Source organism: Camellia sinensis, chromosome 11 (assembly GCF_055761805.1).
Source record: "Camellia sinensis isolate YWXY chromosome 11, ASM5576180v1, whole genome shotgun sequence".
NCBI classification, from domain to species: domain Eukaryota; kingdom Viridiplantae; phylum Streptophyta; class Magnoliopsida; order Ericales; family Theaceae; genus Camellia; species Camellia sinensis.
In genome coordinates, this window is record NC_138971.1 from 64,015,679 (window position 1) to 64,040,410 (window position 24,732).

A 24,732-nucleotide genomic window follows, 5' to 3' on the forward strand; every position below is an offset into this window, starting at 1 on the left:
CCTATCCTCATGCATAGGTCTCTTACCCTTAGAATGCATTTTAGTAGCTGATGGTCCAACCAAGAATGGTTGTTGTCTGGAACTAGTTGGGTATAGCCTCTTGTTATAGACACTGGTTGGTTTAGGGCGGCTCTGCACATCCCTGTAGTATTGTTTCCCATCAACTAGGAGGCCTTTCAACCTTTTGTAACTTAACCTGCATCTAGGACACATTCTTTGCATGACAGCCGCCTCTAGAGAATCATCATCCAGTGCATCTTCACTAGAGTCTTCCTTTTGATCCGCAAAGTTCTGTCCATTCGCTGGTGAACTTCTAATATCTTTTTTGACAGTAGTTTGGTTGGCAACATGCATCTACACATTTACCTCCTCCAATTCTTTCAAAGATAGGTTTTGGAAGTCAGGCATTCCAATATTGGCTGCAACTTTGCCAATCTCTGGGAATGGGTTAGTGTCGATGCCCATAGCCTTTTCTGCTTTAGTGGGGAACTTCAAACTCCCTTTTCGAATCTGTTCTTGGATCTCATCCCTAAAAGTAATATAGTTTTTAGCTGAATAAGACCAAGAATTGTGCCATTTACAATACATTTTTCCTTTAAGTTTTTCTGGGAAAGGAATTTTAGCTCGCTTTGGTAACTTTAGGAAATTTACAGCAAGCAAATGATCAAAAATGTCATCTGCCTTTGTTAAATCAAAAGAATATTTCATATGAAGGTCTTTCTTTTTAAACTGTTGGTCAATTGTAGTATCCTTTAATGTCTCACAGGCCATAGGCTCTTTCCCTACAATCTCTGCTACATCAATTTTGTAGTTAGGGTCTCTATAATAAGCCTTGTATGATGCATTACTTCGATCTTGTTCTTCCTCAAGTAATGATTCATATATAGACACTTCATAGGTTAATTCTACTAAGTCTCGAAACTCAATTGAGTTGAACTTCTTTCGAAACCTAAACTCTAGACCATTTTGAGCCAATCTCACAAATTTAGGCTCTGGTAGAATGACCCTACACTTGTTTCATGTTTTTTTAAATATGGCAATAAATTGAGCAGCCTTTTCATCAAGCCTTTGACTCAACCTTACCAAGTCTGCCACGGAGACCTCTAGCTCTATTTGGAAGAATTGGGCATGAAATGCCTCCTCCATTTGCTGCCAAGTTTGGATGCAGCCAGGTGTAAGGTTAATATACCATACAAAAGCTGCACCAGTTAGAGAATTTGGAAAAAGTCTTAACTTCATGTAATCATTATTAGTAAATTCACCACATTGGGCTGCAAACCTAGCAATGTGTTCTACTGTTGACTGGTTTCCATTCTCATAAAAGAGAGCAAAGTCTGGTATTCTAAACCCTCTTGGCTATTCATTCACCCTATCCGCCCATTTTGGATATGGATTCCTATACACAGGAGTTTGAACTCCCTGAGCCATAAGTCCACACATGTCTCTGACAATATCAATAATTTGGTCTGTAAGAACCATATTTTGTGGTTATTAGACTACCACTGGAGGAACAAACACAGGATTTGGTGGAATCCCATGTGCTTGATGTCCTCTTGGTCCATAGGGGGGCATATTTGGGACTGGATGTCCCTGTGGTACTTGCTGCTATTGAAGGTATGGTTGACTCCTCTGAACCTGTCCTGCGAAAGGTGTTGCAATAGGAGGAACAGGTATTGTTTCTCTCCTAGATGTAGGAAACCCTTTCAACCCCCCAGGTGTGAATTCGAACAAAGGATTAGCGAACCCTCTTATGCCAGGTATGGCTTTGAACATGGGATTTGGTAACATTCTCATGCCATTTTCTTATGTTGGCCCAGATCCACCAATTTGTATGGCTTTGCTGTTAGGTAATGGGACATTTTGATTTACCACAGGCCTCAAAAGAGGCACATACCATGACTGAGGTACAGGTGATGGTCTTTCATAATTTGGATTACTAGTTTGTCCATTACTTTGCATATGCTGTTTATCTCTTGCCAATCTTTACTGAGAAACATTTGAATTTTCCTCTATATACCTTGTGTTGGTTGGTCGATGGGAATTCATTCGATCCGTAAAGGATGTTGCCCATCTTTCCATTGTGTTCATTAATTGCTATCCCATGGCATCTACCAAGCCTCCCCATAGATTCATTAGCTGGGTAAATGGAACAGTGGATGGTCCAATTCCATGGCCTCATCCAATATTTTGAACATGTGGTACATGCTCCGAAGTGTTGGTCTGTTCGACCATAGGTTCGAATAAGACATGTACTTCCACGGGATGTGTTATCACATTATCCTCTAGATTAATATTTCTATCTCTCCCTCCACTACTTCTTCCAGGCGTTCATTTTCTCCTTGTCTCCTACGTCTAGCCATTTCAATTAGTCCCACCGGGCGTGCCAAAAAATATGTGTTGGCTTTTTTGGCTTTTAAAGGTTAGTATTGCAATTTTAAGCGTGCTAGCAATGATCAAACAGTCCTATAGAAGATCAATTGCCAACCAATTATCAGACGATTGTGTTTTAGTTTTTTCAGCCTCAATGAAGAAGACTTTTACTGGTGGCTTGTAGAAGCATTTAGTAAAAAACAATTAAGTGAAGAATAATTACAGAATTTTATTAAGTAAAATGAAAGACTTACAATAATCTGACCCAGCCTCATAGAGGTTTACAGCAACAAATTATTTGAAACTACTCCTATGAATGAAGTGTAATACGGGAATTTGAAGTACAAAAATGTAAAGAACTTTAAAAACTGGAAAGGAAAAATAATGTAGATAAAACTGATTTTTTTATCTGAGTCTGGATGCTTTACTCTGGAGCCTTCTCTGTTATTTATACTGTCTCATAGTAACCGTCGAAGTGGGCTTCCAACCGTCGAACAGTCCTCCCATGATTACTGAACATGCTACCTCATACTTAGTTCCACTACGCCACTCTTTACAGTTAGACTTCCCTCCTGATTTTGAATTTAAATGCATGAGTAACCGTTAGGGCACGTCATATTGCATCTCTTCGCTGATCCAGTGCTATGCATATCCACAATAACCAATGCTAACTGCCACATGTATGATTACGATTGGAGATTTGAATTAACTTCTCGTATTGCCCTCATCTTGCCACGTGTAAAACTGCGATTGGCCTGTACAAAATATGTAGCCAACACAAATATCATAAGTTAAAAGACTAAAAATATAAGATAGAGAGCCTCAAAGTGTAACATTTCAGCTCAAATCAATTACCTTCCCCTTTTGTATCTTAACTTCTAAACCAGCAATCTCTAGTTATGATGGATCAGATCCTTAACTTAGTTTTCATTGTTAAAATTTTTTTAATTTCTGATAAAATTAAATGGTGACTATTTCGATGTGGGATTAGCAAGTCAGCACAACATGAGTGAAAATGTGTCTTATACTCGAAAAAGGCATAGCGTCCACAGTTATTCTTCAATGATAAAAAATAAGCTCTTTCTTTGGATCCTCTCTTTCCTCTCTCGCTCTCTCCATCATCAACAGCAACCAAGGTATCTCTCTCTCTCTCTCGCTCCCCCCTCTGTTGGTGCTTCATTGAGAGGGGAAACAAATTTTTCCTGATTTTTGTTGTTTAAACAATAGATACAACATATCTATCTATCAACTGAAATTGAGGAAGTAGTTAGCGAGAAGAAAGGGATTGAAAAGGAGAAAAGTTTGGAAATGATAAAGAAAAAGAAGTTGGGAATCGTGTTGGCTGCACTCATTGAGTCTGCAGAAAGGGGAACAGAGGTTGCGAGCTATGTAGCCGATTTGGAGAAGTACCTGGAAAGTGTGGAGATGGAAAAGAAGACAGTGGAGAAGATTGATGTTTTAGTGAAAGAAATGAAGGAGAATGAAAGAAGCTTTGACAGCTTGATTGACGAAAAGGGTTTGATCAAGAAAGATTTGAACTAGACTTTGATAGATTTAGATGATCAGAAGCGAAAAATTGATGAAATAGTTTGAAAGAAAATTGAGATCGAGGAGGCAAAAGTCTGAACTGAGAATGAAATTGTTGAAATACAGAGAGAGAGAGAGAGATGGGTGAACTTAAGAATGATATATCAGCATTGGAAGCTTCATGTAGGAATCAAGCAGAGAAAACCAGACAATTGCAATCTGTAGTTAATCAATATAGAAATGAAATTACTCATTGTAATAAATAATTGAAAAATAAAATAAACATTTTATGCATTAAAACTAACAAACATGTTTTTGAGTTTTTATTTTAAATTTTTTTGAACATTTTGTTCAAACCAAACGTTTTTGCAATTTTTGTTTTTCTAAAAATAAATAAAAAATTAGTTTATAATTTTTTTATGAACATAAAAAAAACAAAACAAAACAAAAAAACAAAACAAAAACGTAGGTTGCGTTTGGCAGAGTTTAGAATTATAATTTGATAGTAGAGTTGTATTTTGAGTTTATGAGTTTTGAAATTATGATTTGAATAAAAAAAAATTTGTTTGGTAATGAGTTTTGAAAAGATTTTTGAGTTCAGTTTTGAATTTTTGATGTGACACATAAATTGAGAAAAATTGTTTAGTTACGAGTTTTGAAAAGAGTTTTCAGAAACTAATTCAAAAAGTTATTACTCATAACCAAACGAACAACTCAAAACTCTATTGCAAATTCTATTTAAAACTCATAACCAAACTCTTTTTAACATTCAATTCAAAAAAATAATTTGTCATTTTGGTGTAAAAAAATTAATTCTATATTTAAAAAATATCAAAAACAAAATTTTTTTTTCCCCCCAAATAACAGGTGGCGATTGGTAATTGCACACAAAAAAATATATATATATTGTTTCGGTCAACTGGCCGGACGACCGGCCGAACGTTGGGGGCGCATCCGGGAGGATGACCAAGTAGGTACAAAATTCAAAAACTTTCCTGCTTTTCAGAATGGTCAAAACGAAAGAAAGATATGCCAAACGTGGAAGAGAAATATATTTTGAAATGTGTGGTGAAATCACATTTTCAAAACTGCATCCAAACGGTGTGTGCAAATGGATGGTTAGAATTATGATATGAGAGCTTCACCAAACACAGTCGTAAACGGTACCAAACGCCATCTTAAAATACCAAAAGTATAGTTATCTATTGCTTTCCAATGATTATTTTTTGTTGAAAAAAATCCCTCATTCTAATAATGAATACAGTGTTGACTATAAAAAACACTTTAATACACAATTAATACTTAGGGATGAAATTAATAGAATATTTGGCACATTGACAAGTTGTATTTTGGCCCAAAAAGTTTGGCTACACTTTTAGCATTCAAAAACCAGTGCATGGAGCATTACAGATTTCAAAACTGCATATTATTTATCAGACAAGCTGAGCAAATAGTCACCACAATGGCTTCACAAACTTTATTATACATTTACTAGTTAACCAATACTTCCATAGCATATATATTTATATGCCCTTTGTTTGGTTGGTGATTCTCTATTTCACAAATTTTCTACTTCTCAGTCTTAATTCACTCACACTCTTCAGATCTTGTGAGAATCTTGAGATATAAGAATCTTCAAACATGATCAAATTAAACGACTGCAAATTAGTTAAGACAAGAGAACAAAGTTTTTAAGAAACAGAATCCTCAGTGGCTTTGTCTTAGGCCTTGAAGAGGTAAGCCTCTATATCCTTACTGATATTAGCCACAAATTCTAGGTACATGGTTGGAGGTGGAGTGTCCTCATGTTGCTTCTCATAAGCCAAAGTCACTTTTATCAAACATCCATCATCCATGTTTGTAACTTGGAGTGTGGACTTAAAGGTCTTGTAAACCTTCAAGACATCTCCCTCAAGTAGGTTGAAAGTAACTGACTTGTTATCCACATCAATGGCTTCTATTCTCTCCTTGGCAGATTCAGAACCCCCTATCAACGGTGTACAAGAAAAGAGTGATCATCAGTGACATAATAACGGCTTAAAGTTTTTGGCCCTAGACTAAAAATAATAAATTTGAGATTTTGAAAAATAAGAACCGTGGGCAATAAATTTTGGGTAAATTATGTAAATAGTCCTTGTAGTTTACACGATGTGTCAATTTCGTTCATGTTTTTTCAATTTGCTTGATTTTGCAACTTTATTTAACAAATTATGTCATTTTAGTCCAATAAATAAGGTTGTTAAGTTTGGTGGACGGAAAGTCTACGAATAGTTTGAAAAACTTGAAAAAGACACTTGAAAATTTGTTGTATGTAGTTCAGTATGAAATAAATTAGACACAGAGAGACAGCTGCCAACAAATTACCAGATCATTCAATTTGAATAGATAGACATGGATCTAAATATATAAGCAGTTTGGTCATTTTGCATAAACATATCTTTATGCACATACTATTTTTGCGGGTGAACTTTTAGACAAAAAGAATTCAAATTTAGATTTATGGCCTGACCACCCTAAATTAAATTCATCTCATAATTATACATATTTATTTTTTAAAAAATAATGATTTATTTTTAAAATTGAACTTGTCATCCAGTTATTTAAAAACATATACTATGCAATTATGTGATAATAATTATCTAATTAATCAAATTATTGATATTAATGATTTATACACAAACACTTGATCAAAATTGGCCTTGTAACTAATCTATTGAATCGAATTAAAGTGATCTACTCCTCTCTTCCAACTAGAGAATCTAACATTTTTACAAGTTGTCTAACCTTGGTAACTTAGAAATTCTCTTAGGCCTTATTTGGGTCTTGTATTAATGGTTGTTAAAGGGCAAAAAAAAATGTGTTTTTTTTTTTTCCATTTTTAGGTTGTTCTTTTCACTTTGCCCATCTAAAATCAAAATACAATTTTAATGGAATTTTCATAAGTATTGATTACTCATATGTAATGTGGACTTCCACTTCTTATCCCAACAAGTCTAAATAATTGTGACCCTTAAAGAGACATACGAGGTTCCCTAATTTTATGTTTACTCTCCGCGGTATTCGTCAACCCTCAAGTCTAGTTCTTGAATCTAGTTTTTCCTTTTCCTCTTTTCTTTCTTTTATTTTTTTTAAAGTATATATATATATAGTGTTCACCATTACCTATCACTACATAATCATATTGTTCGGCAAAGAACATGGCATCATTATTTAATTGTTGTCATGATTAAACTTTTACTTTTAGCAGTGTATATAATTCAAATCGAATCGTAAAAAAAACAAAAATAAATAAATTCGGATATGCAAAATTTTCACAACAAAGTGGCATAGCATTTTTATACACCATAGATTTGGCTATATATATATCCCTTCTAATTGTCTTTCTCATTGGTTCTGGAGTGATTTTTGTTCTATTTGGTTATTTTTAGTTCTTCTCAATTGTTCTGGAGTGATTTTTGTTCTATTTGGTTATTTTCAGTTCTTAGATTTTTAGTAAGAATTTGTAATATATATATATATATATAATAAACTAACCCATTGTAGTCTATTGTTTTTGGAGGTAGTATTTTGTAAAGGAGAGGTTAGGAATTCAACTTCTAGAAGGGTTAATCTAACAATAAATAACTAATTTTGGCCAAGAAAAAAAGCATTGTCGAAAAGTTCTAAGAAATAAACTAAAACAAACAGGAAGGGTAATTTAAGATAAATAAAACTAAATAACATCTAAACTGTGAAAAGCCACACAATCCTAGGATCACCAATCACTACAAGTTTTAGGAATCAAGCTTTTTTTTGTTTATAGAAGTAAAAATTTTGTTTAAAAAAATATTAAAAGATCAATTTCAATGGTTATGTGAGTCGTCATAAGAAGGTCATCTTGAAAAGTTAGAAAATGATTTTTAACAATAAAATTTTAAAAATATCACTAATAAATGTATCATTTAGGAAAAAACAATTCATGCCAAAAAGTTTACTTTATTAGATGAAAATTTTTGTTCTAAAAATTCATGCCAAGAGGTTTACTTTTTGAAATAAAAATTTTGGTAAAGAATAATAATTTATTACTAAATCTTTAATTTGTAATAAAAAAATTTGTCACAATGGCATTTTTAACAATTAAGATATTTCAACTCTAAAAAATATTTGTCTACAATTTTGTCTATAAAATTTGAAATTTTTGTAGTATCACTTCTTTTTTATCTCCTTTCAACTTGAGCAATTTGATCTCTACACTCTACGTCTGATTGCAATTTAGTTCTTTCATTTAAATTAGACGTTAAATTTAACGAGTGTCAGTCTTTCGAAGTGTACATGTGAAAATAATTCAAACTAATTTGGAGGAAGGACCAAGTTGATATTGAACTTAAAATGTACAAATCAAATTATTCAAATGAAAATAATAGGAACCAAAATAAAATTTGAATCAAACTACAAGAATGAAAATTGTAATTTATCCCTTTTTTTTTCGGCATACCTGTTGGAACCATCTTACTTTCAAAAATTGTTACATAGTAGTAGTATTTTGTGCTTTGTTTTGTTATTATATCATCTCTATTTTTGAGACTGCGTGATACATAATATTTATTACTGAGCAAACACACAATCAGCATAGTATTTTAAAAAGATTGAATAATTACTAATCTAACCTGGTACATAGTTCCAAACCTTGACAGAGCCTATAGTAGCCCAGTCACCTTCAAGAACTTGAACACTTTTTATTTTTTCAGGGCAGATCTTTGGGAAGAGGTAGGATTTACAGGTAAAGACCTCAAAAAACTTATCAGCTTTGCACTTGACCTCTGTTTGTCCCTCCAACTTAAAAATTTCAGCCATATTTCAATGCTATATCCGCTGCTAAAAAAATTTACTCAGAAAGGGGTAAGGGTTAGATGTGAAAACTAATACTCTAGCCTAAACTTTATATAGAAGAGTAGTGAAAAAAAAAGCTTTATGGGGATCAAATGGTGTTGATAAGAACAAAATATACTTGTTTCGGGGCCCATCACTACTCGCCCACGATCCTTTTTTTAGATAAACTTGGTCCCTATACGAACATAAAAAAATACCATATTTGTTGATGAAGAAATCTAACAAAGAAAATGACCAGATCCACCACACGATCATTATCTACAAGATAAAGCTCCCTCAGCCACTAAACGGTTGGGGGTCCTCCGACGCCCAAGTCAGTCCTCCAATATTATCAAAATATTTAATGGACAAATACATAAAGAGAAATCGCGTACCTCAACCCATAGAGGTATCGCCTATTTATAATATCTAGTGACTTGTCTAGCAAGTAGTTTGAATATTCCAGAAATCATATCCTAAACAATCTCCAGTTGTTTAGGACTCTGATATCAATAATATTTCATCTCTTAATGAGTTTTGCATAATATAAAACACTAATTCAGTATTTGATGAGGATTTGACAACTATCATAAACGTGATAATCCATAATTGTGCCACGTGGCAGTGCCAGGACCCACATAATTCCTGTGGTTGTTTTTATCCTCTCTCAATTGCCCCCAAACTTTCATTCTCTTTGAGCCTAGTAAAAGAGTAGAACCTTTCTGTTATTACTCCGATAAAAATAACCGTATAATGCTGCCTTGCTAGAACGATATATGGGTACTAGAGCTTATTCTAATAATGCCTAATCTTGCTTAAACTTATTCCAAAAATGCCTAACCCTGCTACGACTTATTCCAAAAATGTCTAACTTCGTTAGGACTTATTCTAAAAATGTCTAGCCTTGTTAGAACTTATTCAAAAAATGTCTAGCCTTACTAAGAACTACCCAAAAACAAATCTCAAAGCTGGACAAACCACTAACTTGCACTACAAAAAAAAAAAAAAAAAAAAAAAAAATTTAGCAACCTTTTTTTAGTCACCAAAAGTGTAATTTTGGTTGCTAAAAGTATCCGCGATATCAATAACATTGGTCGCCGAAGCCTTGTCACTAAATGGTTCGGCGACCAAATAAATTATGGTTGCCTTATAAATAAAACGGCAACCAAATATTTCAGTAAAATTTTGTCGCCATAAATTAACATTTAGTCACTAAAAGTAACCTCAAGCAGATGACATGTTATGCTTTAGCGACATATAAATGCATCGCTAAAAATATCTTTCAGCGAATAAATGAATTGCTTGTTGAATATTAAAACTTTTGGCGATCAATCAAGTTTTGGGTCGCTAAAAAAATTATTCACACAAACTTTCAGCAACATAAACAAATTGTCACCAAAAGTAAATTTACAACTAAAAAACCTGTCACCAAAAAGTTCATTAATTATATTTTTTTTTTTTCAATTTTCCTATTCAGTGTATATTACATAAACCTATAAACATAAAAAAATATATATATATAATTCAAATTAACACACTTGTTCAAATTATCAAATCCAAAACATCCAACATAAGCAAATCCATTACAATCCGAAACTTCAAACATGTACATAATGATTACAAAAAAATTTCCAAGGTACAAAATCCTATGACAAAATATATCCAAAAATTTAAAATGTAATCCTCTTATGCTCCCCGAACTGTGCTCCATCCATTGTCAATCTGTCAAACATATGAAAAAAATTACAATATTAAAATTTTAGTAATAAAATGTTTGGTCTAAAATTTTGATATACCAAGCACAACAGCCAACCCTAATTATATTTCCCAAATAATAAGAACAGTAGCAACAAATGTTTTTATAAAATATCATTCACCAAACATATGACCACCCATATGATAATTTTCTAAATTACAGAAGTTGAGATCAAGTTAATTCGAAAAAGGATCAAGTATGGTGGAAGTTAGCCCCTGTGTCTCCCTAATTGGAAAAAGAATTAATTTCATTAACACAAAATTAATCTCTCTAATTAAACAAATATTAACAGTCACTCCAACAGCATCCGTAAAGGGAATTAAGCAAGAATCACCAAAAAAATAATGGATAAAATAGAGCAACACATCAAAGTCACCATATATAGCACTTTGAGGAGACACTAGTTTCAGACACATGAGACACATAAATCCACTAAGAAAGCAACACAAGTAAACAGCAGTAGCAACACAGCAGCATCAAATAGAGTAAAGACTACAGCAGCAGCACAGCAGCATCAAATAGACTAATCGGGTCGTTGTTTGTTTCTACAAGTTTATTTGGACTTGAGTGACATGCTCATGTTGATGTTTGATTAATTTTGTGGTTGTTTTACAAGTTTGCCTCCTAAACGAACCATTTCAGCCTTAAGTTCTGCAAATTTCCTAACAAAAAGTTGTAACGAGGTGTTGTCTATTTCTACAAGTTCATTTAGACTTGAGTGACATGCTCTCGTGTTGACAATTCATTGTTGCTTGATTGTGTGAATTCGTGTGTGTGTGTGTGTGTGTGTGTGTGTGTGTGTGAGAGAGAGAGAGAGAGAGATAAGTAAATGAAGCATTACTTCCATATTGACTTTAGATAGATTGGTAAAATTAAAAAGAAGGAAATATATCATCCTATGACATTTGGCTATCTCAATTTCACACATGATTTGACTAGTAAATTCGTTATTGAGGGTTGAAACATGAATCTAACAAAGGTAGAGCCTTTGAAGCATAAATGTGTCTCTATGTCACTCTGCTTAGGCCGTTCCAGTTGTTGATCCTCTAGTTAAAGCATCAAAACCTCTAAATCCGTATTCATATTCTTTTATCTACCTAATAATTGCAGTTCTAAAATAGATATTTGAGCATCACCAGTCCCAACAGCGTATCCACCACGAGAATATCAAGCTTCCCCAATCAAGTCCCCTCCCCTTGACACATGTCCAAGAACTTTCACACTTGCAAGAACAAAATCAACATAAGTTTTGAATAAAGAATAAAAATTAATAGTAAAATACATTTAACAGGTTAACTTTAAAAAAAAAAAATAATCACTAAATCCTTCAAACGGAGTTACAATTTGAAGCCCAAATACTTCGAATCACATATGTATAATAACATAAGAAAGGAGAAGTAACATGTGAGGGAAGACAAGAAACCCCATTGATAAACACACCTGATTCCATAGTTTTCAAGAAGCAGTAGAAAATATCATAACATAATTCAAATGGTACCAACTATATCTAATCCAGCACCAATCTGACACAAGCAAAGAATATTCACATTAAAATGTGAGCAAGAAAGGGATATTAAATTAACTAGTAAAATATGAGCAATAAATTAAAAGCAAATCTATATGCATTTTAGTACATCACATCATTGACACCATATAATTTGGAACAAGTCAGGAAGGATTCAAATGATTAAAAAACTATATTTATTAACTTTAGGCCTGCCATTGAGTTTCGTCATGGTTGGAATAGATGACCCATACACATTAGCATCAAGCAGCCCAACATTAAATTGACACATATTGAAAAGTTCCATGGATAAATTAACAGCAAAAAACAAAAACAGAATCCTACTAAAAACATCCATGTCCAAATATTATTTGGTGGTTTAAATCTTGTTATTTTTTTGATAACCAATCACATCTAACCATTTATAATTTTAGTAAGATTGTTAGTATGTATAGAATTATTCATTAAAAACCAACAAGCTAAATTAGAAATCACAATCAATTAATACCCATAAATTAAGCTCCTAAATACATAAAACATGGTATGAAATTTATATTAACAATTCCACCTTCAAATGTACAGAATCACATTCCTACAATGACCAAATTATATGAATCAACTTCAACTATTCAAAGAAAAATAAATAAATTCAACTTTAGTCTTTTGGTGCACATGTGTAGAGATAGTCCCAAGAAATCATAGCAGGCCACCTTCTATTTGTATATTTATTATATATATATATATATATATATATATATTCCACTATGTAAGCCCCCTTCTCATGTGTAGACAATAAACAAATCAAGCAAACCTGGTAGTGTTTTCTCTACATTTCTTGGAGTGAATTTCCTATGCTTTGAAAACCAAAATCAACGAAACAAAAAATAAAATTAAAAATTTGCTAAAACAGGTGTTTTCAAAAATGTAATGAAACAATTCAGTACATCATAAATTGCAGGGCATAAATGTTTTCACATTATATAAACCCTAATTTTTCTTCATTGGCTTTCACTATAATTCTTTGAGCTCTAAACAAATCAAGCAAAATTTGGCACTATTTTCTCTAAATTTCTTGGATTGCAACCTATCTTTTTGTTTCAAAACCAAAACTCATAGAAGATAAAGTAATTACAGGATTGAGTTTGGTGGAGGAATATTTATTACCTAGGTGAGTAATATTTATCCACATTCTCAAATTATAAAAAAAACAAATCATAGTAACAAAAACAAAAACAAATCAATGTTAAACTCGAAAACAGAGCATAACCCATATATCATTTGAAACAAAAAGTACCATCCAATGATATTCACATCAATATACAGATCAATCGAATGAAAGATCCAAGCTTGCAATAACAAATTAAATTGAAAATTTTAAAAAGAAATAAATCAAAATTACCTTAAGAATGAGAGGCCGAGGAGAAGGCTTTTGGGTATCTTTCAGTGAGAGAGAAGAGGAAAAGATTCAACACAATCTGAATCTTCAGGGGCTTGATGGGTCTATTTAGAGTAGAAAATTATGGGTTTTTCTTAATTTAATTTTTTTATATATTATAAAAATCAATTGGTTTATTATAGAGATCTAAGAGATATAATTTATATCTTGTTTTTATTTCTAAATATACAAAATGGTTTTTTCGCAGGAAGCAGTGAACAAATATGGCCACATACGAGTACTTACCCACAACGAACACCAACCGATAAAACTTGTCTTCTCCAAAAAAAATATGAAGAACAATAACAGAGAGAGGGGAGATAGCAGCAACCATAGAGAGGGTCACGATCGGTGCTGCTCGCGATCGGCTATGCAAGAGACGGAGGGGCAGCACCGTTCGAGTGAGTGTAGTCAGCGGCACCCTCTCTGTGGTCGGCAACGAAATAGAGCGAGAGGGAGAAAGGGAGGGAGAGAGAGAGAAGAAGAAGAAGAAAAGAAAACATACCTTTTGTTGTTTGAGGGCTTGAGAGAGAGAGAGAGAGAGAGAGAGAGAGAGAGAGAGAGAGAGAGAGAATGAAATGGAGCTTCAGGGGTCAATTACTTCTTTATTCACAGAGACAACTACTTCTAACAATTAAAAATTAGGGCAAATACCAAACGGTGTAGTTTTGACAGATTAATTATTGGCGACTAAATTAATTAGGTCACCATAAATGTCGTTTACATTTTCCGTGACGAAGCAATGGGTGTCGCCAAAAACAATACAGTTGGCAACTAAATGTTTTGTTGCCATATATTAGTTTGGTCACAGAAACTTTTCCCTTGCTCCCGCGCATAAATTTCACTTCCCGCCAAACTCAACAACGACCAAATATTTAGTTCATCGCCAATAGTTTAGTTTTTTGCGACCAAAACATATATGGTCACCAATTATGTACATTTGGTAACTAATTTTTATTTTAGTTGCCAAAAAGCGTCTCCAAAATTGTTTTTTGTTGTAGTGTTGCTTCTTGCCAAGCAAAATCCCCTCAGTAAGGAATAATAGAGTTGGACCAACTACCAACTATGTTCTTTGCGAGCAAAATCCACTCAGCAAAGAATCCCAAAGTTGGACAAACTACCAACTTCCTTCTTGGCAAGAAAAAATTCACCAAGCAAGGAATCTCATAGTTGGACAAACCACTAACTTGCTTCTTAGCGAACAAAATCCACTCAACAAGGAATCACAAAGTTAGACAATCACCAGTTACCTTTTTGGCGAGCAAAATTGGCTCAGCAAGGAATTCCTAAGTTGATCAAAACCACCACTTAACTATAACCGAGCAAAATCAACTCGGCAAAGAATTCCTAAGTTGATCAAAACCATATATTAATTTACCTCTTGCTGAGAAAAATCTGCTCAGCAAGGAATTCCTAAGTTGATCAAAACCATCAACTTACCTCTTGCCGAGCAAAATTTGCTCAACAAGGAATTCCTAAGTTGGTCAAAACCACCAACTTACATCTTGTCAAGCAAAATCAACTTGGTAAGGAATTCCTAAGTTGATCAATACCATTATCTTACATCTTATTGATCAAAATCAACTTAGCAAGAAATTTCTAAGTTGATCAAAACCATCAACTTACCTCTTGCCGAACAAAATCTACTTGGCAAGAAATTCCTAAGTTGATCAATATCGTCAACTTACCTCCAACTAAGCAAGATCTGCTCTGCAATGAATTCCTAAGTTGATCAAAATCGTCAACTTACCTCTTACCGAGCAAAATTCGCTTGACAAAGAATCCTGAAATTGAACAAAACCTTCAACTTCTTTCTTGTCGAGCAAAATCAGCTCGATAAGGAATTCCTAAGTTGACCAAAACCATCAGCTTATCTCTTGTCAATCAAAATCTGCTTGGGAAGGAATTCCAAATTTGATCAAAACCATCAACTTACCTCTTGTCAAACAAAATCCGCTCAGTAAGGAATCCAAAATTTGAGAAAAACCCTAAACTTCCTTCTTGGTGAGCAAAATCAGCTCGGCAAAGAATCTCAAAGTTGAACAAATCCCTCAACTTAGTCCTCGGAGCAAAATCAGCTCGACAAGGAGATAAAATTTTCAACCAATGGGTAGCGCAATTCATCTTGCCTCCATGATCCGTAAAGCGTGGACTTCATCTCAATATACTATTCAGACATATTCTAGTTCATCTCATCTACTCCTTTGCCTCCAAATTTTTGGTGTAACCATGTCACGACAAAGATTTTCAAACCATATAACCAAGTTCGGATGCATACGGATGTAACTTCGTTCAACGATTAAACTGAGCTATAGAATGGTCCACCGAGCTACATGAGTTGACCGAGCTATCTCATAAGAAAACGTTGCCAAGCTTGTAGACTGGACTGGCTCTTAGTTGCTTTGGGAGGCAGTGCATGTAACTTTGTTGCAAAGTTGCCAACAACCCAACTGGGCTAAAGTTTTATTATTGGAATTTCAGTTTGGCTGGATTTAACCACAACATACCGTAGTAAGGAGGAGGTGTTGATAATGGTGCACCAACACCTCTAAAAACAAGATAATCACAACTTGGTTATCCGGAATGCAAAGATTATATGCCCGGTAGTTGAAATTATTTTATAGCAGTTTTTCATTGCCCTCAAGTTCACAACAATTTGATGCATGGTCCCTTAGCGTGGCAGTGACAAACTCCTTGCCCATCAACTATCCTTTGCATGCTTTGTGAATAAACTATTTGTTCACCCTCACAATCATTCTTGCTTAGGGCTTTTTTTTGTTCTTGCTTGGATTGCGACTAAAGACCAAATGACTAACCTACAGAATTGTCGAGATTTCTCTTTGCCCTGTCTTCTTCTAGTCGTTTGGTGTGACTCTATTGCTCATCAGTGACATTGAGGCTACCCAGTATCATCGTTGTGCAGTCAAGTTTTGCATGGTCGGTTGTTCAATCCTTTAGCCCAGTTCCGAAAATATGTCAAGGTTGAAACCATAGTTCTATGGGTTGAGGGACGCTGTTCTATTTTGCCAAGCAATTCTATTTTGTCGAGCAATAGAGATACCGTTCAACATGAATAGCCAAGGTACATGTGAATAAGATCGCACTAAGTGTTGTGTTGCCTCAAACTACCATTGACTGTTACTGTAAAATTATAGAAACTCGAACAGTGCTGTTGCAATATCTGTGTGTGTGAGAGAGAGAGAGAGAGAGAGAGAGAGAGAGAGAGAGAGAGAGAGTATTATATTATGTATGTATTCAATATTGTGTAGAATAATAATATAACAATATATACAAGACTCCTTTATATAGGATGAAAGAAACCTAAGTATGATAATGAATATAATATGGTATGTATGATAGACAGAATATATAATTATTATATTTAACACTCTCCATCAAACTCAAATAGGTTTGGAGAGAGAACCTAAAATATGAAATAAAACTAAAAAAAATAAAATAAAAAGCAAATAGATTGCAAATTCTGAATGGGAGCGTAAGAGCACTTGAGATAGATCAAGAGCGCTGGAGATAGATCAAAGGTCAGAGCTAATGCCGAGAGACAATTTATGGTCTTGTAGGATAATTATAGAATAAGAACGAGTGTTGAACCAATAAAACGTGGCACACACGTAACATATAACGCAGTGCTAAATGAGGATGTCAATAGATGAACCATGTCTGCCAAAAGGCGGCTTGGAAAGGAACCATGTTCGCCAAGAGGTGGCTTGAAAAGGAACAAAATGTACCAAGGGGGCAGCTTAGAGAGTGTACCAAGGAAGACAGCTTAGGGAATGCACCAAGGGGGTGGCTTGGGGAGTGCGCCAAAGAGGCAGCTTAGGGAGTGCACCAAGGGGACGGCTTGGGTGGCTTGCATAGTATATAACTATTCTCACCATGATATAAGTATAATATCCCCCTCAAACTCAAATAAGTTTGAAGACAAAAACTTATTTGAGGTTGAAGTAGTGGAAAAGACAAAGTGGGGCAATAGCACAAAAAATAAATAATAATAATAATAATAAAGGATTGCGAGTAAAGTATATATATATATATATATATAATAGCGATATTTGGGGTAGGAATAAACTAGCGGATAAAGGAAGATATCACCACGAAACAATACTGAAAGGAAAATATGGCAACGGAATTGGCTGAGGTCCGACAGACGGCCAACGTAAGTTTGCTGCTTGTTGAGAAAAGTGAAGAACACCAAGAACTTCATCTATAGTTCTGATATCATGTTATAATATTTAATAGCGAGAGAACATTATATCATATATATATTTAATATTGTGTGGAATAATGATGTAACAATATATACAAAATTCTTTTATATAAAAGAAAAAAAAACTAAATATAATATAATATATAATAAATAAAATATATAATTATTACATTTAACCAGGGTTATGCATGGCATATTTATTTTCCTGCCTTTCAGGGCTCTGACATCATTGCACAAATATTAAGCCCACTAAAACAGATAGTGAAAACTAATGAATTATTTGAGAAGTGTTAGATTAATATATTTTTTGACTTTTTATAAATAAAAAAAATATAAAATACGAATTGAGTTTAAAATGATGTGATATAGAGGTGATGTAACCTAAATAAGAGATTGTGACCCAAATAAGATAATGTGCTACAATAGCATACACTATTTTAACACATGCCAAGCAAGCACTAACTTTCAAAATGACCCAGAAAATTCCTATAATCTCTTCTAGCCACATAATTATAAAGCATTCGTTTGGAATGTGGGTTAGTTTTTTAGCTTTTTGACTTTTTAACTATTTTAGTTTGGGCCTAAAAAGTCTCATTTGGGATGGACTTTTTGATTTTTTTGACTTTTGTAAACAAAAAAAATGAAATAATTATAATTTAGATGTGAAATTTTGCCTTATTAAACTAAAAAGTCTATTTTTTTTTTATTAAAATAACCCTGACCCAACCCAAAATCAAAAAGCATGTTTCAAGATGGCCGTAGCGGGCCCAAAAAACACAATACGGAACATATAATTTTCAAAGTCTTTCCCTGCACAATTTGATTGTTAACATAAAGTAAAAAAAAAAAAAAATGAAGAACCAATCTTTAATGTCCATGCGTCACATATTAATATTTTTTATGTTGGATTCAGTCGTAGTCCAGATTGTCTCAATTGTACAGATATAAAATATATATATATATATATATATGTCGTATTTGTTGATGAAGAAATCCAACAGAAAAAAGATAATCAGATTTATCACATGATTACCATCTACAAGATAAAACTCTCCTAACCGTTAAACGGTCTCTGACACTAAAGTCAATCTTTCAATATTAATAAAATATTTAATTGACAAATTCATAAAGAGAAATCGCGTATCTCAACTCATGTAATATTACCTATTTATAAGATTCAATGACTTGCCTAGTAAGTATTTAAATATTTCAGAAGTCCTATTCCAAATTATTTAGGACTCCTATATCGATCATATTTTATCTCTTGATAAGTTTTGCATAAGATAAAACATTAATACAATATTTGATGATGATTTGACCACTGCTATACACGCGATAATCCATAATTATGCCACGTGACAATGTCAGTTTAAATTTTATTTTACTTTATTTATTTATTTTTTATATCAAAGTTCCGAGTCCGATACACTTACAAACATGAATAATCATATCTTTGACATTTTTATATTTGAATATTTTCACCGCATTACGTGACTTGGATTGCATTGGGATAAAGACAAACAATGTTGGGCACGAAGACAACTACTTGCACATGTCTTTATTTAGGTATTTTAAGACCTTCCATTGTTTTGTTGTCATTTTATTTATTTATTTATTTTAATCGGTGAAAAAAAGAATTTTTATTGATGGACGAAAAACAATTCATCCAAAATATCAATAAAAGAAGAGCAAGAGGAAAAATACTACTTGTTACTTGCTAGGTAACTACATACTAGTGAATCTAAGGGCCGTTTTGAAAATTGATTTTTTGAATGATTTTTTTTATAAAAAAACGTGTAAAAAAATAAGAAAAATAATAATTATTTTTTTTTATAGTGATATTTAGGCCTTTTGATTAAAATAGTAAGTTGTCAAAATAGGCCTAAGTGAATAAATTAAGGGTCCAGCTTGTCTTTAGCTGGAGATCAAGATTAGACCCTCCAATCCCCTCCGTGGGTTCACTTTTGGATTCCATTTTGATGATCTGAACTGTGATATTTTAGAGTTCATTGAGTACATTATCTCTGTAAAAAATCAAGTCAATCAGATAATGAAAACTACATGTTCGAATCAATTTTGTATAAAAAAAATGGACTGTGAAAAAATAAACGGTTCATATAAAACTGATTCGAACACGTAGTTGTCATTATCTGATCAACTTGATTTTGCACATGGATAATGTACTCAACCAATCTTAAAATGTAAACGGTTCAGATTATCGAAGTAAAGTCCAAAAGTGGGCCCACAAAGTGCACTGGAAGGTCTAGTCTTATCGCTAACTGGAGACAAGTTAGACCCATAAATTAATGTCGAGGCCTTGTCTAGGAAGGACTAAAATGACTAAATAAGTATAAAATGACAAAATAGGTTACTTCAACTAATAAGATAAAATGTCATATCAAAATTATAATCATTTTATTTTTTCTATCATAATCATCACGATTCACATCCAAACTAAAAAAGAAACTAAAATTTCTTCCCACACAAAACTAATTTAGTCAAGTTATATTAGTCACAAAAAAAGAAAAAAGAAAAAAGACTAAAGTTATGTTTGGTTTTGGCTTTTTGGGTAAAAAAGCACAAAGGGCAATATTGGATACATAAGTCAATAAGATAAAATATCACATTCAAATCATAATCATTACACTTTTCTCTTACAAAAATCAGAAAAGTCAAAAACAAAAACCAAATGAGACTAAAAAAATTAGACTAAAATACGCAAAGAATCAAGTTATTTTAGCTCTTCCCAAACAAAAACTAAATTAACTCTTTCCAAACAAAGACCGATTATTTTTCTTGTTCAATCAGCAATAAGATTTGAATTGAAGTGTTGGTAAGGGAATACTTTATTGATAATATTTAGGGGGAAAAAAATTCTCCGATTGTGGATTGTATAAAGACTGATTACATGTTCGACTCTGATGATTGGGAGTTTTTGATGCAGAGAGGGTAGCATTGGTTTATTTACCCGAGTTGGACCCAAGAAGGTTAGGAAATTTCTATTGATTTTTAAATTATTAGTTAAATATGATAGTTTTATTTTAGTATAAGAAAAAATTTAAATTATTTACTCCCCTGTCCTAAAATATTAGCCTCTTATTCTATTTTTTATTATCCCAAAATATTAGTCTCTCTTCAAAAATCAAGTGCAAAAATAATATAAATTCCCTATTTTGCCCTTCTTTTAAATTAATAAAAAATATAAAAAGTACAATTATGAAATTGATATTCCAAAAAAATGTACTATCAAAAGGGTAATTTTGGAAAATCAATTTTTTCAAATGCAATAATTGTACTATCAAAAAAAGTTAAATTCCCCAAAAGAAACCATTATTTTGAGACAGATGGAGTAATTTTTATATATTGTGTTTTTTTATGTTATGCTTTTCTTATTCTAGATTAGCAGGAAATAATCTATTCGGTAGTTACCTAACTTCCCTTACAAATTTTAGGTTAATATATATCACATTGCAAACTTCAGGGTTATTTAGGCCTAGTTTGACATAATTTAAAAAAGTTAAAAAGTTAAATAGTCACTATCTTATTTAAATCACATCATCTTATTTAAGTCATATCACCTCTCTACCACATCACTTCAAACGCAACCCATATTCCACGTTTTTTTTATGAAAAGTCAAAAAGTACACTTATTTAGATCATCACAAATAACCCCTTAATTTAGAGTTATAGGCCCTATAGCCACACATGTCTCTCCAGTCCATACCCAAGTTGAATTCGAGAGAAACCCTTCTTAGGGCTCGCTTTCCCTTAATTCTAAATCTCTGAATTAAAAGGTGTTATTCAAGTTCGTGCTATATCAATAATTTGAACTATTTGATTGGTTAATCTTTTGGTTATCAAATCTCTCCTAAGGGGAGGTTTTGAGTTCTACTCCTAGAAGTGGAATGGGAAAACAAGATTTTCTTACAAGATGTATGGATGTTAGTTTTAGCTCTTCAAATGTGCTAATCTAACAATAAATCACTAACTTTCACAGATCAAAAATAATAATAATAATAATAATTTAAATTATTTATTTTTATAAATTCCTTTGTGTATATTATTCACACACAAAAATTAGATCGATCTAATGACCATAACTTATTCAATTTGTCGCATTAGGTATACACAAAAAAGAAAAAAAGAAATATCGATCTAATTTTTATTTTTACAAATAATATGCACAAAAAATTATACAAAATAAACAGTTTATATCATTAAAACTGGACCTTTAGTGAACCATACGATCTCAAAAAATACTAAATAGAAAACTATATTTTCTCTTCATCATCGAAATTCGTCTTCCAAGTACAGTGTGGTCAGTGGCAGAGCTAGAAAGTTAAATTACGAGGGCATTTATTAATTACAATATTCAAAATTTTTACAAAAAATATTGCACGCAAGTTTTTACAATTGATTTTGTGAAACATCAAAAAAAATAATGTTATTTATAACTAGTGTATCATGGATAATATAAAAAAATATGGATATAATTCTTAAAATAAATTATATAATGATAAATTATTTTTTTATACAAAATTTGATTAAAAATTCAATATAATAGTAATATCATGTTATCATTAGTATGCGATATCACCAATTAATAGTAAATAAACATATAGAGAGTAATCCTCACATGTCAAATGTAACTAACAATCCAATAAATTTCATATCTTTATAGTGAGATTACTTATACTTGCATGTCAATTATAATGACATCACCGTTAAATTTAAAATTTTCATAAATAATAAGGTTTACAGTAGTCTCTTTATTTTCAATTAAAACAACTATTATTATTTTCATAATTTTTAAAATGTCATTAACATTTCACTATAATAATATTTTTGTAATTCTTTTTGTTTAAAATATTTTCTTTATATTTGTAAAAAATAAAAAATAAATAAATAATCACAAAATCCGGGGGGCACGTGACCCCCCTGGTCCTTACGTGGCACCGCCACTGAGTGTGGTGCTTTCAAATGGCTCAAGCTTCTAAGGCTGAAATAAATGGATTTGAAACAATTAGAAAATGGGTTGATTTCTCTCTAGTCTGTGATCGGACTGAAGAATATTGTTGGATCCGTGGGGTCTATTACAGATCTCGTTTCGATAATCTAAACCGTTACATATGTAGAACTCATCGAGTACTATATTTTTTTAATAAAATCACGTTGATCGGATATTAATAGTTACGTGATCAAATCATTTTTGTATTAAAAAACAATAGACGGCGAAAAAATAAACGGCTGACGAAAATCTTATCTGATGAAATAACTATTGATATCCAATCAAGGTAATCTTTTACTGATATATATCTAGTATTCGACAAGTTCTAAACATTGAACAATTTGAATTATCGAAACAGAACCTGTGGTGGGCTCCCATGAGCCCAACAGTACTCTTCAGTCGACTGAAGGAAAGCTCAGCCCATTAGAATACTCTAGAAGAAATATGGACGAGTGGCAATATGTTATTGGATGATAGTCCTCTTACAGGGCCAAATCATCAGCAGAAATATTTGAATTTCAATCTCATCAACCAATCCCGAAGGATTACCCTAGTGATTAAGACTTGAATCTTGGAACTTTAAAACTTCCTAATGGTTGATTTGGGAAGTGGATTGATTTTTTAATTTTTTAATTTTTTAATTATTTTAATTTGGAATTAAAAAGTCTAATTTGAAAAAGGTTTTTAAATTTTTTGATTTTTTTGTGAGAAAAAAAATATAATGATCATGAGTTAAATGTGATATTTTATTTTATTAGACTAAAAAATTTATTTTATTTTTTGTAATTATTTTAATTAAAAAAAAATCTCAAAACTAACTTTCCAAACGGAAGCTAAGCAGAAACAATTCTCATAAGGGAAACCATACCCAATCCTTTAATTGGACTACTACGACGTCCCACATTGAGGAGCTATAAAGACAACTTGAGGGTCCAAACAAACAATTGAAAGAAAGAAAGCGATGCCAAAAATGAGAAAAGATGCATGGTCCGGCCTTGATATTCGAAATGGAATTTTTATTATCTCAATAATTGGATAAGAGTTGTTAGTCCTCATCCCTCCTACCCAAAGTTGAATGTGAAAGTCATGCAGTGAGATTCCAACATCTAGGGTTCGTCCATATCCGCTTTGCTCGCAGTGAGATTCCAACATCTAGGGTTCGTCCATATCCGCTTTGCTCGCTGGATTAACTTGATATTTTCGCATCAGATACTCGCAGACTCACAGTGGTCCTCAACAAGACTGCATTCTTTTGCTTCTGTCTTAATTTTAATTTTATTTTTTCGGATAAATTACGCTTTGACCCCTTAAAGTTTCACTCATTTCTTACTTTAGCCCTTTAAGTTTGATTTTTTTCACTTTGGCTCTTTATGTTTACAAGGATTTTTCCTACTTTGGCCTTTCATGTTTGTAATCATTTCCATTTTAGCCCTTCATGTTTGCAATCTTTCCTACTTTACTCTTAGAACTTTACTCTTAGACTAACTTTCATCTAAAATAGTAACAGAATTTGTCACATCACTAACACATCAGCTCCATATGTGATGTAAAAAATTCACTAATGATGCAAAAAATAAAAAATAATTTTTTTTTTTTTTTTGTCTTTAGTGAACTTTTTTTTTTCAAATTTATTTACATTATTACATTATAGATACATCTAAATTAGATGCAACTAAAAAAATAAAAACAAATTTAACTAAAAAAAGAAAAAAAAAGTTCACTAAAGACGAAAAAAACAATAGTAAACTTTCAATTTCAGAATTGACAATACAAGTATTTGAGTCGGTATATTTTCATTTTTTTTTTCATCTTTGGTGAATAGTTTTCATCACACATGGAGCTGATGTGTTAGTGATGTGACAAATTCTGTTAGTTTTTTTTATGGAAGTTAGTCCATGGAGCTGATGTGTTAGTAATGTGGCAGATTGTGTTACTTTTTTGGATGGAAGTTGGTCTAGGAATAAAGTGGAAATGATTGAAAATATGAAGGGTCAAAATGGGATGGATTGCAAGCATGAAGGGCTAAAGTGGAAAAAATTAAACTTAAAGGGCCAAAGTG

The 24,732-nt window shown here is 32.5% G+C and overlaps 1 protein-coding gene and 1 long non-coding RNA gene across 2 annotated transcripts; both read right to left on the reverse strand.

Moving 5' to 3' along the window:
• Window positions 1–5,322: 5,322 nt before the first annotated feature.
• LOC114282696 (kirola-like) lies at window positions 5,323–8,794 on the reverse strand. Its single transcript, XM_082896484.1, has 2 exons — window positions 8,544–8,794; window positions 5,323–5,884 (listed from the first exon to the last, which is right to left on the reverse strand). Exons 1-2 carry the CDS (start codon window positions 8,728–8,730, stop codon window positions 5,619–5,621), a joined length of 453 nt encoding a protein of 150 aa, XP_082752610.1. The 5' UTR covers window positions 8,731–8,794; the 3' UTR covers window positions 5,323–5,618.
• A 1,492-nt stretch (window positions 8,795–10,286) lies between these two features.
• On the reverse strand, window positions 10,287–12,743 carry LOC114282709 (uncharacterized). The gene is made up of 3 exons (XR_014345258.1): window positions 11,942–12,743; window positions 11,638–11,723; window positions 10,287–10,467 (listed from the first exon to the last, which is right to left on the reverse strand). It is a non-coding gene; the product is annotated as an uncharacterized LOC114282709 (long non-coding RNA).
• Window positions 12,744–24,732: the final 11,989 nt, after the last annotated feature.

Excerpts from the sequence above, each read along its gene's own strand:
- LOC114282696 (XM_082896484.1), bottom strand. The coding sequence starts at position 8,730 with ATGGCTGAAATTTTTAAGTTGGAGGGACAAACAGAGGTCAAGTGCAAA. Across the intron at positions 5,885-8,543 it reads GGTTTGGAACTATGTACCAG|GGGGTTCTGAATCTGCCAAG; the intron begins GTTAGATTAGTA and ends CACCGTTGATAG.